Source organism: Phocoena sinus, chromosome 11 (assembly GCF_008692025.1).
Source record: "Phocoena sinus isolate mPhoSin1 chromosome 11, mPhoSin1.pri, whole genome shotgun sequence".
Lineage (NCBI taxonomy): Eukaryota > Metazoa > Chordata > Mammalia > Artiodactyla > Phocoenidae > Phocoena > Phocoena sinus.
Genome location: NC_045773.1, coordinates 21,130,788 through 21,147,532, shown reverse-complemented (window position 1 = coordinate 21,147,532; position 16,745 = coordinate 21,130,788). Strand labels below are relative to the sequence as shown.

The 16,745-nt window shown below is 41.7% G+C and overlaps 1 protein-coding gene across 5 annotated transcripts in view; it reads right to left on the bottom strand.

Annotated features, from left to right (window-relative positions):
* Nucleotides 1-16,745, bottom strand: part of FRMD4B (FERM domain containing 4B) — a 281,077-nt gene that overhangs the window by 60,736 nt on the left and 203,596 nt on the right. For all 5 annotated transcript variants that reach the window (XM_032649977.1, XM_032649975.1, XM_032649974.1 and 2 more), the window contains 2 exons: nt 9,298-9,354; nt 8,475-8,497 (listed from right to left, as the gene is read on the bottom strand). In XM_032649977.1, coding sequence (XP_032505868.1) covers nt 8,475-8,497; nt 9,298-9,354 — 80 coding nt within the window. The remainder of the gene's footprint in view (nt 1-8,474; nt 8,498-9,297; nt 9,355-16,745) is intronic.

Genomic DNA, 16,745 nt, shown 5'->3' with positions numbered 1-16,745 from the left:
TCATCACAAGGAAAAAAAAAGTTTTGTTAACTATGTGTGGTGTTGGATGTTAACCAGACTTATTGCGGTGATCATTTTGCAATATATACAAATACTGAATCGTTATGCTCTATACCTGAAACTAATATAATATTACATACCTCAAAAAAAACCATATCTCAATAAAAAAATTTTTTTTATAAAAGAACTCTAATTATTCCCACTTACAGATGGAAAACTGCAGCTTGGAGATGTTCAGTAACTCAGCTAAGATTATTCACCAGTGAGAAGTGGGCTCTGGAATCCAGTTCAGCTTTGTCTAACTTCAGAATCTTCTCTACAACAGTCTATGTGGTAGAGAGATCTGTAGGTGTGCAGAAAGAATATACTAGAACTTCTTTCTCTTTTTTTTTGGCTGCACCACGTGGCTTTGCAGGATCTTAGTTCCCCGACCCGGGATGGAACCCTGGCCCCAGCAGTGAAAGCGCCGAGTCCTAACCACTGGACTGCCAGGGAACTCCCAATACTAGAACTTCTAATGATATTTATTTTTATTCATTCTTGGAACATGTTACTCTATCTCTTTCCTTTTGATACAGTACTCTTTTGAGAATATTTTATAGTGTATGTGATGTCAATATAGTTCTACATGTACATAACTATATAATTAAATAAATAATTAAAAGTATATGCATATTGAGAATGAAAGGGGCTGTATGAACAAAAAAATTTAGGGGCTCCTGCACGATGCTACTACTTAAGGACCAGTTTTTATATCTGTATCACGTATTTGAACATATTGGTATATATAATTTTTTAATAAAAATGGATAATACCTATGCTTTCTTCCTACTTCCTATATTGTAATCATTTTTCCATGTGAATAAATATTCACCTACAACAATATTTTAATGTAAGTATTGGGCTCCTCAAGTATTAATTTTGGTAAGTAAGATCTGATGATTTAGAACAAGGATCTGATATCCATCCCCAATTCCTATGCGTTCACCCCAATCCCCACTCCAATGAACAGCAGAATATACTTAACTATCTGGAAGCCAGGGATTCTTCTTAAAAATGCATCTCTCTTCCCAAAAGAACTGAAATCAGGGTCTCAAAGAGATGTTTACCTATATTTGTTCATATCAGCATTACTCATAAGAGTCCAAAAGTGGAAGTAGCCCAAGTATCCATCCATGGATGAATGGCTAAACGAAGCGGTATATACATACAATGGATGAACCCTGAGGACACCATGCTGAGTGAAAGAAGCCAGTCACAAAAAAAACAAATACTGGGGCTTCCCTGGTGGTGCAGTGGTTGAGAGTCCGCCTGCCGATGCAGGGGACACGGGTTCGTGCCCCGGTCTGGGAGAATCCCACGTGCCGCAGAGCGGCTGGGCCCGTGAGCCATGACTGCTGAGCCTGCGCATCCGGAGCCTGTGCTCCGCAACGGGAGAGGCCACAAGAGTGAGAGGCCCGCGTACCACAAAAAAACAAAAAACAAAAAACAAAAACTGCATGATTTCACTTCCATAAGGCACCCAGAAAAGGCAAACTCATAGAGACGGAAAGTAGAATGGCGGCTGTTAGAGGCTGGGGGCAGAGGGGAGAGGGGTTCTCACTTAATGGGCACAGCGTTTCCATTTTGCAAGATGACAAATCTTGGAGACGGATGCGGTGATGGTTGCACAGCAGTGTGGATGTACTTAATGCCACTGAACTGTACACTTACAAATGGCTAAGATGGTAAAACAACAACAGCAACATCATCTAAAATGCATCTCTACATGGGACTTAGTGGAACCAGACTCCTAAGTACTAAGTCTCCATTCTGTACCGGGCACCCTGCAAGGTGCTTGATCTCACTCAATCCTCACAACGAATCTCCGAAAGAAAAGGGACCTTAGGTTCAGATGGCTTTAAAACTGGCTCAAGGTCACACCACGAGCAGATGAGGAGGGCTTGTTTCACTCAACCTCATGCCTGCCTGTCTCAGTCCAGGGCCCAGGCCTTTCTCCAGTGTCTCCTATAAAGGATGTAGAAGGACCGTGGCTCAGGAATAAAAGGAAGGCCGGAAACTCAGTCTGCCTCCATCACAGCCCTCGCTTGGTCCAATGCCTCTCACGTTGTAGGTATTAGGTGTTCGATCTACAGGAGTGAATAGGGTCGAGCAATGAGAAGAAGACAAGGTATTCCAAAGGCACTGCTGACTGAGTGCTCATTTCCGGCCTTCTCCCTCTTAAGCTATGTCCTCAAGTGACTAATATTAGACTCGGGGCCACTCCAGTGATAACACCACTTACCATGGTAGAGTCCACTGCCTGCTGTCCTCACTGCCTTCTATCAGGGACAGCAAGGATCCATGGAGGCCTCCTGATACAAGTGTAAGACAAAATGGTAAATCTGAGATGGTCAGGGAGACCTGGGGACTGTAGGTCTGGTCCTGTCAACCTGAACTGTCATGGATATGTCACTTGTTAGTTCATCAGCTATGAAATGAGGGTTCCAATACATAATATTGGGCAGCCCTAACATTCTCTGCACAGAGCAGATGAAAAAGCACCCACTGTATGGGATGGATGATTCCTTCCAAATTCAGGGCTCTTCAGAAAAAGCAAGTTCAGAACTTGATGAATGTTTAACCCAAGAGTTACTGGAATTAAAATCGAGGGATGCAATAATCTGGCAAGGAGTACCAAGAAAAGGTTTGCCAAAACTGCTTATCTTTTAAAGGCATTTTAATACTGAGCTTTCAGCAAATAAATAATCCCCTGCTTCACAAAGTGAAGTCCGTAGAACACTGGTCTGGCAGGAGGCTCACACATCAGGGACAAATAAGTGTTGGAAACACTGTTTATGTGTCTACTTCTGGGAGACCCGCCATGCACATGAGCAGATTCGAACTTCATCGAAAAGAACTTTGTTTAGCTTTTAACCACGTATTTCCCACACTTATTTGTCTGCGGTTCCCTATGTGTTCTTATGTTGTTTGTTTATTCAACACAGCAACTCTAAACATCTGGCCAAGCCATGGGGAAATGTTAAACCATAATATGGTAATATAATCCACACAAAATTTCTTAATCTCACTTGTAACGTGGGAATAATATTCCACCAACCTCATGGATGGAGACAATTAATGAGTTAACGTTTGTAAAACGTGTTAAACAGCCTGACACGTAGAATTATTTACAAATCATTAAAAATAAATGAAATATTAATGCGCTGAACTGATTAATAAAAGAACCTATTTGTATCTTTAAGTCAAACCTTAACATAGAGTCATGACACCAGGAGAGAGAAAAGCCATTTCTTAATAGGTTTTTCACAAAAGTGTTTTGCTGATTCATTACAGCCCTGGCCTGAAATCAGACAGAAACGTTAAATTTCTGTCAAGTCAGCCTTCTTTATTCTGCCAGCAAGGAAGGTAATGATTCTTACATTAAATACAAAAAAAGGAGATACAAAAAAGGAGACTCCTGACAAAGGTGAAGAGCACGAGGCGTGGAGTCCTAATTGGGCCACTCTCTAAGCCATGTGACCTCGACAGTCAGCTACTTACTCCCTCCAAAGCTGTTTCCCTCTCGGTAAAATGGGGATACCAGTGGCGCCTGTTATCACAGGATTGGTGGAAAGGTTAAACATATTAACAATAATAATAGTAATACCAAGTAATAGAGACAAAGAAACTGAGTTCCAGAGAGGTTAGTTACCCACAGTAATACAGCAAGTGCCTGGGCAATTAAATTCCAAAGCTCTTGTCTTCACTCCTGCCTCCCCATTGATGTGAATAAGGACATACTCAGCACAGCACCTAGCCCACGGGAGCTGCCATTTTTATCACTGTAACTGATTTTAAAGGTCCCAGAAATGGAATGATATTTTAGAGCTTCAAGTGCTCTAGAGGTGTAAGAGTAGAAGTTCTTTAAAGTCTTTGCTTGTTCCCCCCTCCGTTCATTAACTACTCTCAAGGCATCCAGAGAAGTTCCTCTCCCATGGGAAAACAGCTGTCCCCAGTAGCACAGCTGTAAATTGTGAATTATTCCTTCCCATTTGAAGCTAGGTGACAATATGCCCTCATGGTGACCCAGTACTGGACTGTAAATTGTAGTCACTCACTCTTTCTTATAAGCAAAAAGTGCCCTAGTCACATAGTTCCCTTAGTAATTTCCACCTTTCAGGATCTTAAAAAGAAAAGAAAATGCTTTGCTTTTACAAACTCATTTGCGGCTGGCTCAGTGATGAAACCTTGCCTCCTTGCCGTGTCAGCTTTCAGGAATCCTGTGTTTGTCTGTGTTGTGTTACCCGAGTAGCTTGTTATCTTTGCAGCTTAAGGGCTGACTTGGAAATTCAGGCTGTCAACTATTTGAAGAAAGAAGTCCCCATGCCACTATTTTAATTAACTTTCAGAGAGCAAGGTTTCCTACTGGTCATGATAATGTTAACTTAAAATACTCAAGGAAACAGGGCAGGAAACAAAATAGGGGAGGACTGTTGTTTTTAAAGGCATTCTAGGAAGAAGAGTTTGAGCAAAGCCATAAAGGCGAAATAGTGAAGGCATGTGAAGAAAAGAGAAGAAAGGCAGGAACAGATATTAAGGTGTATGAGCAGTAGAGTGTGGGAGGTTAAAATGTATAATGCAGATTATGGGGGGCCTTGAATGCCAAGTTAGGGTTTTGGAAGATGGGTGTCTGTGCAACGAGAAACTGTAAGAGGTGTCTGGAAGTCAACAACAATGATCGCATTTATGTCTTAGTAAGATACCAGGGGGTTATGTGCAGGTGGTAGTATACAACGGAATCAGAACAGATCTGGGAACTTACTGGCTATGTGACATAGTCTCTTTGGCCCTAAAATTTCCACCTATTAATTTGTTAAATGGTGATGATAACAACTGTGGTGGGAATTGAATGAAATCAGGCATTGACTTTTAAAATAATGTCACAGAAAGCAGTCAAAGAAACAACACACACACACACACACACACACACACACATACTTTTACAGTCAGGCTGAGTGGAGGAGACTAAGGGCTGAGAAAGCCAGCATTCTGATAAAGACAAGGAAAGAAGGGAGCTGTCTGACAGATGGACAAGAAGGTGGGAGGGAAAAGAGAAAATCCTTGGAGATGATTCAAGAGAGAATGGTGGTTACTCAAGGGGAGACATTGGAGGAGGAGTTGGTCTGGGGGCTGGGATGGTGGCAGGTTCAGCTTTGGAAATTCTAAATTTGAGAAAGAAGATCATATTCACGAGGAGTGGGTGGACCACAGCAGCCTCAAGAATTAGGTGTTCAATCACTGTCTTAATTGAAAAAGCCACATTGCCCTGGTCTAGGAGGGTAATAATTGGGGACTTTTTCTGATCCACAATCAAACCTCAGTGACGTTCTAAAAGCTAAGAGCTGCAGCCACTGACATGTAAACAGAGAAGTGGAATTCAGAATTGCCACTGAGGTAGCTCTTGATAGAAAGTCAAATTTCTCTGGAAGGAAGGCCCCTGCCTAAGTACCTCTGCATCCTAGTTGCCTAGATGGGTGCGGACCCATTTCAGGCATTTAGGAGACGTCACTGGATAAAGCTATGAAGTTTGTATAATTTTAGTTTAGCGGTATCAAGAATGCATAAACTCCATTTCAGCGCTTCATACTTTGCCTCCTTTGAGGAATTTCCCTTTGCTTGTTCCCCACCTGAGAAACATCACTTAAGAAAATAATCACAGGGACTTCCCTGGAGGTCCAGTGGTTGAGACTTCACCTTCCAATGCAGGGGGTGTGGGTTCCATCCCTGGTTGGGGAGCTAAGATCCCACATGCCTCAGGGTCAAAAAAACCAAAACATAAAACAGAAGCAATATTGTAACAAGCTCAAAAGAGACTTTAACAAATGGTCCAAATCAAAAACTCTTTAAAAAAAAAAAAATCACAGACAACCCCAATCCCAACTACACAAAGATGTTCATCAAAGCATTATTTATATCAGCAAAAAATGGGAAACAATTCATATTTAAGACAACAGGGGAGTGATAAATTATGTCCATCAATTTGATGGAATATGAAAGTGGAGACTGCAGGAACCGTTCTAAGTACTTTGTATATATTAATTCATTTAGTCATCATAGCAATTCTGTGGGGTGTATACTGTTAGTATAATCCCATTTTACAGATGAGGAAACTGAGGCTTGGTGAGTTTAAATAACTTGTTCAAGATTATACAGGTAATAAGTGGCAGACCTGGGATTTGGGTGGGGCTTTCTGGTTCTAGCGTCTTTACTCTGATCACTACACCACACCACTGCATGGTATTTTTAAATTTTTGGCCTGATTTTCTTAAATTAGTTTTATAACAGAACTTTGGAGGAAAAATATACCCTCTCCATTCAGGGGAGGAGGAGATCAGATAGGGAAGGGGTGGTGACAGTCAACCAGAATTCTGCTTCATTATATACCCAATAACAAAAGTTCACATTTCCTATTCTTTCTTTCACCCTCATCAGCAATAACGAATGCTCGTAAAACAAACTGTAATCTACAAAGTCCTTAAACACCATTCGTAGCCTCGAAACTACCCTGCCAAGTCCCATTTTCCTTAATCCCAATTTACAGATGAGAAAACCGAGGCTGAGAACGGACAGAGGGCATTCAGGGTCACGGTGCTAGTTTCTTGATTCCTAGTCCCAAGCTCCTTCTACTACTCAGTGTGGTTTAGACAATTCCAAAACAGTGTCCTCCATTTCTTTAGTCTAGTAATCACTCAGGAAACCACCAGGAACACACTGAAATTAAGGGAAAGGATTGGTCTGTGCTTGGCCAGACTGACTCACCAACCTTGAAATCTTAGGGCTAAAACGTCTGTACTACCCAAGGACCGTTCCTTCTAAGCCTTCTCCTGCCATAGGCAAGCGATCTTCCCTAAGGAAGCTTTGTGGAATCAGTCTTTCTCTTTGATTCTTTCCCCTGACACGTGATTACAGCTTCTTCAGACCCTCCTACATCTCAAAAGCCTCTTCAGAGGTTGCCAAGAGATGGGACAGGATGATAATGATGAGGGCAATAATGATACTATAATAGTTAATAATAATAGCCAAAGTGTATAGAGAGCTTGCTACATGCCAGATACCGCCCTGGGCAATGTTTACATACAATTAATCTCACAACAGACCTGTGAAGGAGGTGCCATTTTCCTGATGAGGAAATGAAGCTCAGAGGGTGTCCATCACACGCTTGACCGGGAGAAAGTGGGGGAGGAAGGGTTAGCGGTTCACAGACAGCAGAGGCTGAGCTGTTGGCTCAGAAGCCCTCATTTATAAATCAACTTCAGACTCACCCCCTACACGATGGAATTCCTCACATATCTGATCTTCCTAGGAAACATGGCTCCTCCAGGGAAGACAACAGTGGAGAACACAGCCGCTCTTGATGTTAATGACCTAGAGACTAATTTATCCTCTTTTCATGCTCTGACATTTTCTTTTAATTAAAAAAAGTTTGGTGTTCATTGATCTTTATGATTCCTTCAAAGCATATTTCCTAACCTAAAATTTAAAAAAAAATAATATAGCACAAAACAGAGCTAAAAGGAGAGTGTGGTGAGTGGATCATGGCCTGTTAAGTGGGAGCCTCAGTCATTCTACCGCATTAAATGGGCAGATGTGGAAAGTGCTTGGAGTTTCTGAGGTGAAGCGTGACTCCATGAGTGGACGTTTTCAAGCCTGGAAGGCATTACTTGGTTATCAGCCTGTTCAGGAGCGCACTAGTCAAAGCCTTGGCTGGGAATGAGTACTAGTTGATCTGTAAATAATCTACAGGTAAGGTTTACCAGCAGTGGAACATTAACACTGTAGAGGCGAGGCTTTGTGGGTCGTTGGCCTGTGAGCTGCTTCGAATTGGAGGTCTTGCCTCCACCTTTAACCCCTTCTACTACCCCAACGCAACTATTGCATTAAAAGAACAGAATGGAGCAGATAGAGGGTGAATTCAAATATAAACACTCTCTGACGATTTGGCCAGTTAGGCAGTTAGAACCAGTAAGTGCCTCGGTGGCAACAATACAACTGTTAGGTCAAATATATGAAGGGTGAGGCCCCTTTAGGGCAGCTGCAAAAAGAAAGCCCCTATTAATCCCTTAACTAAGCAGCTGATGGATTTAATCTTTTTGTGCTTACGGTATAATTCTTTAAACACAGGATTATTATAAATGTAAAAAATCAGCACGGGCTACCCAAGTTTTTTATAGATTTCTTCATCTTGCTAACAGGTGATGGAAAATAGAACTTTGGAGGACTTCTGAGTACAATCTGCTGTCACTCTGGCTTGCAAAGCTTCATTCCCGGATTCATTCACAAAAAGAATAGGTCTCTATTTGAAGAGGAAAGAGACCTCAGTCTCTCGCCTGGGGATATACTTTCTTTTGCTTTGCATCCATTGTTATTTAAAATAGCATTAAAAGATTCAGCTAGGGTTACTTTGCATAGTAATATTCGAAAAGGAACCATACCTGGTGTAATCCCCTTTGGCTTCCTGAAATAAAAAACAAATATAGATGATCAATTTGTATTGATGGTGATTAAGCTAAAAGAATTGTACTCCTGATCATTTTCCCCTCTTAAAATGCTGAGTTTTGTTTTGAGAACTTTTCCACAAAGAACACCTTCCCTACATGTGACCCTGGAGAAGAATGTGGCATTTAAGAAATCGCTATTACCCAATAATTATTTCTTGTTTTTAACAGAAGAGACAAATCTATCCGAAAAAGCATAGATGATTATTTCTCCTTCAGTGTTTTGAAGATCACGAGATAAACGCCTGTCCTTCGGAGCAGCACACTTTTTAGTCTGGCCTCAGACTGTTTAAACCATGACACAGGTAAATCAACACATGCCATTTGTTTTCTTTTTTTAAACCAGCATGGAACACACTGCTTTTTCAGCTATGTGTGCCTTTAAGAATTAAAGGGCTCTTTAACTCCACCTCAAGAAAAAGTATACAAAAGTTACTAAATTTAAATGCAAATTACAGCTGTTGTAACAACTGCAGCCTCCCAAATTCAAGCCACTGGGAGCTCTTTGCCAGCAATACGGTCTTAATTCTTCTTCCTCAGTGAAGTCTAAGTTTCATTTTCTTCTGAGACATATCACACTCTCGCTCATGCAATCTACACTAAAACAGAAAACAGTGGCTCACATCTTATACCGGCAAACAACCAGGAGGCTTTAAAAAGCCGTCAGCCACTGGCCCATGCAAAAGTTTCAGAAGTGCAGGCAGTTCACAAAACCCAACAAACAAAAGGAGCGGGTAAGAGGCAGTTTATCAGTTCTTACCTGTAAAATAAGCGCCGCTAACCTGAAGATAGTTTCGCTGTCTACTTCGATTTGCCCCTGTCGGTGGAAAAGGAAAGCATCACTGAACACAGGCTGCCCTAGGTCGTAGCAAATGGCTGTGGAGTTGGGGAAGCTGTCACAGCTTGGTACCTTCAGTTTAGGATTGAACGCAGATCATACCATTGCAGGGGGAAGGGAGGGGGGCGTGGAGAGACGTATCCAGGGTTAAGGGGAAGCCACATTGTGTATGTGTGTGTGTGTGTGTGTGTGTGTGTAAGAGAGAGAGAGAGAGAGAGAGAGAGAGAGAGAGGGTGTGCGCGCCAGCACTTTAATTAGCTGTGGGAAATTGTGTTTTGAGAGCAGTATTCTGGAAGGAACACACATGACTTTGAAACTGAAAATTCAGAGAGCTTCTAAATGAATAATTTTTACCTCTCCAAGTTCATTTTGAAGCTCTGATTTTCTTAGATTAGTTTACTCAGTGTTTTCCTGTGTCATAGCAGTTATTTTGGTACACACAATGCAAATATTATAAAAAATATAAGTTCTACTTCTGTGTCAATGAGACATTATTGAATTAATATTTATACTCTTGTAGAGAAAATGTAAGCCTTCAGAACAGGTTACAAGGCTTCCCTGGCGCAGTGGATAAGAATCTGCCTGCCAATGCAGGGGACACGGGTTCGATCCCTGGTCCAGGAAGATCCCGCATGCCGCGGAGCAACTAAGCCCATGCGCCACAACTACTGAAGCCCGCGTGCCTAGAGCCCGTGCTCCTCAACAAGAGAAGCCACCGCAATGAGAAGCCCGCGCACCGCAACGAAGAGTAGCCCCCTGCTCGCCGCAACTAGAGAAAGCCCACGCACATCAATGAAGACCCAATGCAGCCAAAAACAAATAAATTAATTAAAAATTAAAAAAAAGAACCAGTTACAGAAAATGCTTGAGATAAAAATTCTGTTGCTTTATACTGAAGTTTGATGAACCCTAATTTATCATTTCCCCATGATTTTATTTTATTTTTTCTATTTTTTAACATTTTCATTCCCAGAAGGAAATCTGGTACTCACTCGACCCTCCCCACCACCACTTTATTTATTTATTTATTTTTTAAAATTTTATTTATTAAAAAAAATTATTTTATTTATTTATTTTTGGCTGCGTTGGGTCTTCGTTGCTATGCGCAGGCTTTCTCTAGTTGCGGCGAACGGAGGCTACTCTTCATTGCGGTGCGCAGGCTTCTCATTGCGGTGGCTTCTCTTGCTGTGGAGCACGGGCTCTAGGCGCACGGGCTTCAGTAGTTGTGGCACACAGGCTCTAGAGCACAGGCTCAGTAGCTGTGGTGCACAGGCTTAGTTGCTCCACGTAATGTGGGATCTTACTGGACCAGGGACTGAACCCATGTCCCCTGCATTGGCAGATGGATTCTTAACCATTGCGCCACAAGGGAAGCCCTCCACTATTTTATTTTTAAAGCCTTTAAGATCCCAAAGAAAAATATGAGTTTGAGGCTGTCACTAACAGGAATACTTCTTCAGTTGCCTGGTACGGATGCATAACTGTGTCAGGGTATTGCCTCTATCAATAACACTCACATGCACCTTAATTTATTTTGTTAAATGTGATGACATATGTAAATACCATTCTTGCATTATGTGATAAATTACAACATTGAGTAGTAGAGCAGGGTCTTTATTAAAAAAAATTTTTTTTTTGGTGAGATGCTAGCTTGTAAGCATTAACACATGCTAAAACAATACCATATAACCCCCTCCTTGCATAAATCCTATATAATTAGTACTTGAAAGTGCATAGTGTTTAAGAACATGGGTCTGGAAATTGCCCTACACTTTTTTTTTCTTTCTCCTTTCTACCTGTTAAATCTGAGCTGGAGAGTTTTCTAATTATACCAAGTGCATCAGTGGTGAGTAATTAAGTAGTTTTAAAGTAAATGCACACTAGGTAGGTTTATAGAAGCAGTTAGCTCAGTGAGAATTTCTGGAAGGTTTATGCTTTTCTCTCAAGTGGCCAAGTGATTTGATCGGGCTTCTCAAAAAAACAACAAGAACAACAAAAAAAACCCCCAAAACTAATAACAATAATTCTTTTAGAAGCCATAAAATAAAATAAACAAACCCCAAACCTGGGATATTACAATGTCAACAGTGATAATTACCTGTGTTTCCCTTATATTTCATCCTCCAACAACTAAGTATCCCTTCTGAAACCTGAGGCAGTGGATCTGCTTCAAAGTTTTTCGCTTCAAAAGCTGACAGGCCCAGAGCCTTGGAATTCAAAGCTCGCCTATAATCTCTAGAAACAGATTATAAAATCAAAGAGAAGCCAGGTTGACTGCAGAAATCAATTGCCCTCTGTCTTTCAGGCAAGAGACAGTCGTTTTCTAATCTGGTGAAAGATGATGAAGCAGTTAATCCAACAGGTGAGGTGGGTGTTGATCGAGATTAAATTTTAGAAAAGCTAAATTCCTTATCTTCAAAGAAATAGAAACTCATGTGGGGCATGGGGGTGAGGGCTTCACAGGGGAACTCAAGAACATGTTTGAGTTTAAATTAGACCTGAACTCGTTAAAGTCAAATCTGTCTTAAAATCAGAGAGAAGAGGCGAAGTGCGTTAGATCAAATATTTTTTTTAAAAAACTGCAGATGTATAAAGTATATTGAAAATTATTGCCAATGCCTCTGACACCCTGGGACCCCTTTGCGTCCTCAGAACCTTAGATGAGTCACTGGAACAATATTTTAGACACCAACTTTTCAGTTTAGTAAATTAAAAGACCTCAAACAGATACTCTCAAGGAAGTTGCCAAATATTTCTCTACATTGGAAGGGTCATCAAATATTAAAAATGCTGAAATGAGGAGCTAAAGCATGAAAAGTACCAGGCTCAGACAGCTCCAGGGGAGAGGGCAGGCAAATACGAAGCTTGCCTGTGGACTTTTTCACCTACACCAGTGGCCCCGACACAATTCTGGTGGAGGAAGGCAATGGTGGGACGGAACAGTAGGGCCTTTGAGAAATCTCGTTCCAGAAAGAGAGGAAAATGAGTGGTTTGGCAAAGTCCCACATTCTTTTACACATCTTAGGCCCCACCTCACCTTTCAGTTAACCACTGTTCTGGAAATACAAGGCAACATATTTTAAGTTCTAAAACTGACTGCCAAGGTTACCTGACTTGTGCGTGGAGTTCACCAAACAATGGATTCATCAAGAAAATACTATTTTGCCTGGTTCTCAGCGATTTCATATGGTGAAATTTAATTAAGACTTGTACAGAACTCTGGAGTTTCATGTCTGAAGGGTAAAACTTCTTTAGAAACTGCAGTCTGCTCTTGGATAGAACATTTCCTTTACTTACAACCATGGCAACCGAGGTAACCTTATAGGTACTGGGAAAGCTAACACTTGAGAAAGGGATCACCTCAAAGGCAGAGGTAATGGGATCCTTCAGTGGGTTTCCATGATTGTCAAGGATAAACAAAGAGAAGCAGAGGAGTGAAGCAGGGGATGTGGCTGAATGCACAGAGGTAACGTGAAACAGTTATCAAGTGCTGGTGCTATAGTCCCAAAGCTCATTTAACAGGATTATGGATCCAATCACGAGGTCACTGGGTTCAGGCTCCACCTTCGACATCTCACTTTTGGTCCTTGACTGGTGGCTCAGTTGACCAAGACATCATGCTAACGAGGTGGACTCTGGGTTTTGACTCCCAAGTAGGAAAGCAGAATAAAAGGAAGTTTTAGAACTTGAAAGGGACTTTTGTGAAAATACGACTCCTATGATTTTACAGATGATGGCACTGAGGGCCAGGGGCAAGAAGTGGACTACTCAATCCCACAGCACATGTTGACCCTGGACTCTTTCGACCTCACCGTGCTTTAGTTAACGCCAGTGCAAATCTCACCAGGAATGTCCTAAAGGCATGCTTTTGGTAAAAATTGGAATCAGGTAAGATCAGAAAAATGACTCCAAATGCCACCTCCACCGTTGGTAGGATAGTATGTCACCATCAAACATACACGCTCACATAGAATGGGAAAACTATTTCTGAAGACGCATTCTGCATTTTCTGTATTGATAGTACTCCATGGAAACTTATTCTGCACTATAGCTACGAACATTCATAACTTGGTCACAAATACTTCAGATGGAGAACTACTTGACAAAACGTTGAGAAACCTCTGTTTGTTTCCAAGTCTACTACTAATCATCTCTTTAAGGGTTAAGTCTACCAAAAAAACAAAACAAAAACGACCTGCAGAACAGCAACAAATAAATGTAGAAGAAATAAAAGATTAAAAAATTACAATTTGCAACAGGCATAGTACTAATTGATTCAGGCAGTACTTTTCAATAAATAAAAGCTATTGGGTGAAAGTTAGATGAGAAACAGAATATTTACATAATCACAAAGGATCTCTCTATAGGGGAGAATTAATTACAAAGGGGAAATGGTAACTTTTCAATGGTGAAACCTGACAGATACCAACTTAACCAAGGGATGAGATGTCACCAGTAACTGGGAAGACCAGCATCATGTGCCTTCTGATACGTTCTGAGAAGGACGTAACTTCATCTACATACAGTGCTGTGCTGCTAAATGTAAATGCTTCACAACCAGAAATGGGGGAGGGGGTACAAGCTCTGATGTGTAGCATTTGTTGATTTCCATGGTGTGAACATTCCCACCATGGCTGATTTCAAGCAACCAGTATGATATTACAGAACATGGAGCTGGGAAGAGATGTGACAACTGGCTCTCATAGATGGTACTAACTGCTTCTAGCACACCGCTGGGTAGTATTCCTGCCAAAAATACATCACTAGATCTAATCATGAGAAACCCTGAGACAAAAATCTGGCCCATACTCTTCGAAAATGTCTGTGTGATGAATGCCAGAGGAAGGCTGAGGAACTGTTTGAAAGCAAAGGAGACTAAAGAGTTATAACAGCTAAATGCAGTGTGTTATCCTGGATCAAGAGGGAAAGTTGTTATAAAGGCACTACTGATACAACTGGATTGCATATTAGGCAATAGTATAGGCTCAATGTTAAATGTTCTGAATGTGATCATTGTTATATGGGTCTGTAAGAGATGTCCGTTATCCTAAGAAAGATACCGTGAAACATTTAGGGGTAAACAGTGTAACTTACTCTCAAATGGTTCACACATTTGGAGGTGGGGGAGATAGAGAGAGCACCAGTACAAATGTGGAAAATGTCAACAACCGGTGAATTTGGTTTGATAGACATACATTTTGTGTGTGTGTGTGTGTGTGTGTGCTATTCTTGCAACTCTTTTGTAAGTTTGAAATTATTTCAAAATAAAAAGTTTGTTAAAAAATTGATGTATTTTCCGGGAGGGTTGGATATCTATTTGTCTCGACTGCCTCGTACCCCAACCCCCTTTCTGAACAGAATATCCCATTCTTTTGGAGAATTGCTTCTCTCCTTACTGGATCTAATGGAAATACAATCATCCTTCTGTGGGCAAGTGATGGAAGAGGGTTCAAAGACCTTCCTAGGGATTTTCCAAATTAGAACTAAGGGAAGAAAGCTCTCTCCCTCTGGAGGTGACATTGGGAAGATGTGAACCAGAGAGAATCAGTGACTACAGATGGACAGAAAGGGGCTTCTTAACATTGGTAGTCAACTGTGTCCACTGCTGAGCTGGGCCAGACTTCAAAGTCTGGTTAAAATTCAAAAATTGTCGAGAATGAGGCCTTGGATGCCGCTTCTATGCTCTCACCTTAGTTTACCAGTGAGCCTGCAAACAGTGCAAAGAACCAATGGGATAAGGACACAAATGAGTGAGTTGATACAGCTCCCGGGAGCCTCTCTAATACCTTCTGTGGACACACCTACATGGAAGGAAGACTCTGCCAGGCCAGAGAAGCCCAGAGCTATGGGCTGACTAGTTTTTATACAATTTGGCTGGGGGAGAGGCCGCATCAACACTTAATACCTACCTACCATCTAACAAGGCAGCTCTTGCTAGGCCATAGAAACATACTTCCCTGGGCAATTTCCTATTTTCTAGGGGTTATCATGCCCCTAGAAGGCCAGGCCATAATTACTACACCTGCACTCCCTCCTCCCCCTATGTAAATAAGCCAGTACTTTCTCCTTTTCCATCCAAGCTAGTTGTGAGAGGCAATATTTATGGAGGATGGTCTCAGTGAATACTACACATTTGTTCTTTCAGAGTAGCATTCTGCAACCTCAGTACAGTTGATATTTTGAGTTAGGTAATTCCTTAGTGGGGGGAGGGGCTGTCCTGTGCACTATAGGGTATTAAACAGCATTCCTGGCCTCTGCTCACTAGAGTCTAGTAGCAGCCTCCTCACCAGCTGTGACAACCAAAAATGTCTCCAGAGATGGCCAAAGGGTTCCTTTTGGCACCCCAATTGAGAACCATTGCTCTAGATTCACTAAGTTTATTCTTGGATTAAGCTAGAATCATCAGAAACCTACAAAACTGAGCCATAAGGTTTCCCGAGGTAAAACTCCTTTTTTGGTATGATTTATTTATTTTATTTTTAAATTTATTTTTGGCTGCTTTGGGTCTTTGTTGCTGCACGCAGGCTTTCTCTAGTTGCGGCAAGCGGGGGCTACTCTTCATTGCAGTGCGCAGGCTTCTCATTGTGGTGGCTTCTCTTGTTGCAGAGCACAGGCTCTAGGCGCATGGGCTTTAGTAGTTGTGGCTCCTGGGCTCAGTAGTTGTGGCTCGTGGGCTCTAGAGCACAGGCTCAGTAGTTGTGGCGCATGGGCTTAGCTGCTCCACGGCACGTGGGATCTTCCTAGACCAGGGATCGAACCCATGTCCTCCGCATTGGCAGGCGGATTCTTAACCACTGTGCCACCAGGGAAGCCCCGCAGGTGGATTCTTAACCACTGTGCCACCAGGGAAGCCCAAAACTGCTTTTTAGAAACTGTGTTCTGGCATCACTCCCCTGACTTATGTTGAGAAACAACGTAAGAAACAACCCTCAGAAACTCTTTATTTTAATAACTTTAGGTGTGTTGTTCAGGACATAGTTCATTACCTCATATAATATCCCTTTACAAGGACACATGGGAGCAGTTTCTGATTTTTAGGACCAATGATGACTGTGTTCCTTCGAGCAGCTGCTTTGTTTTTACCTTAATGACCACTGTGCGTTATGTAAGTGATCATAACTTCCTCTGAGCTTTGGCTCTTAAGAGAAGCTGAATTTCAAATTTGTGGGCTAAATGCTTTATACTCACCACGCTGAATTTTTTTTTAAATATTTATTTATTTATTTGGCTGTGTCGGGTCTTAGTTGCGGCACGCGGGCTTAGTTGCCCCACGGCATGTGGGATCTTAGATCCCAGACCAAGGATCGAACCTGCATCCCCTGCATTGGAAGGAAGATTCCTAATCACTGGACCACCAGGGGAGTTCCATG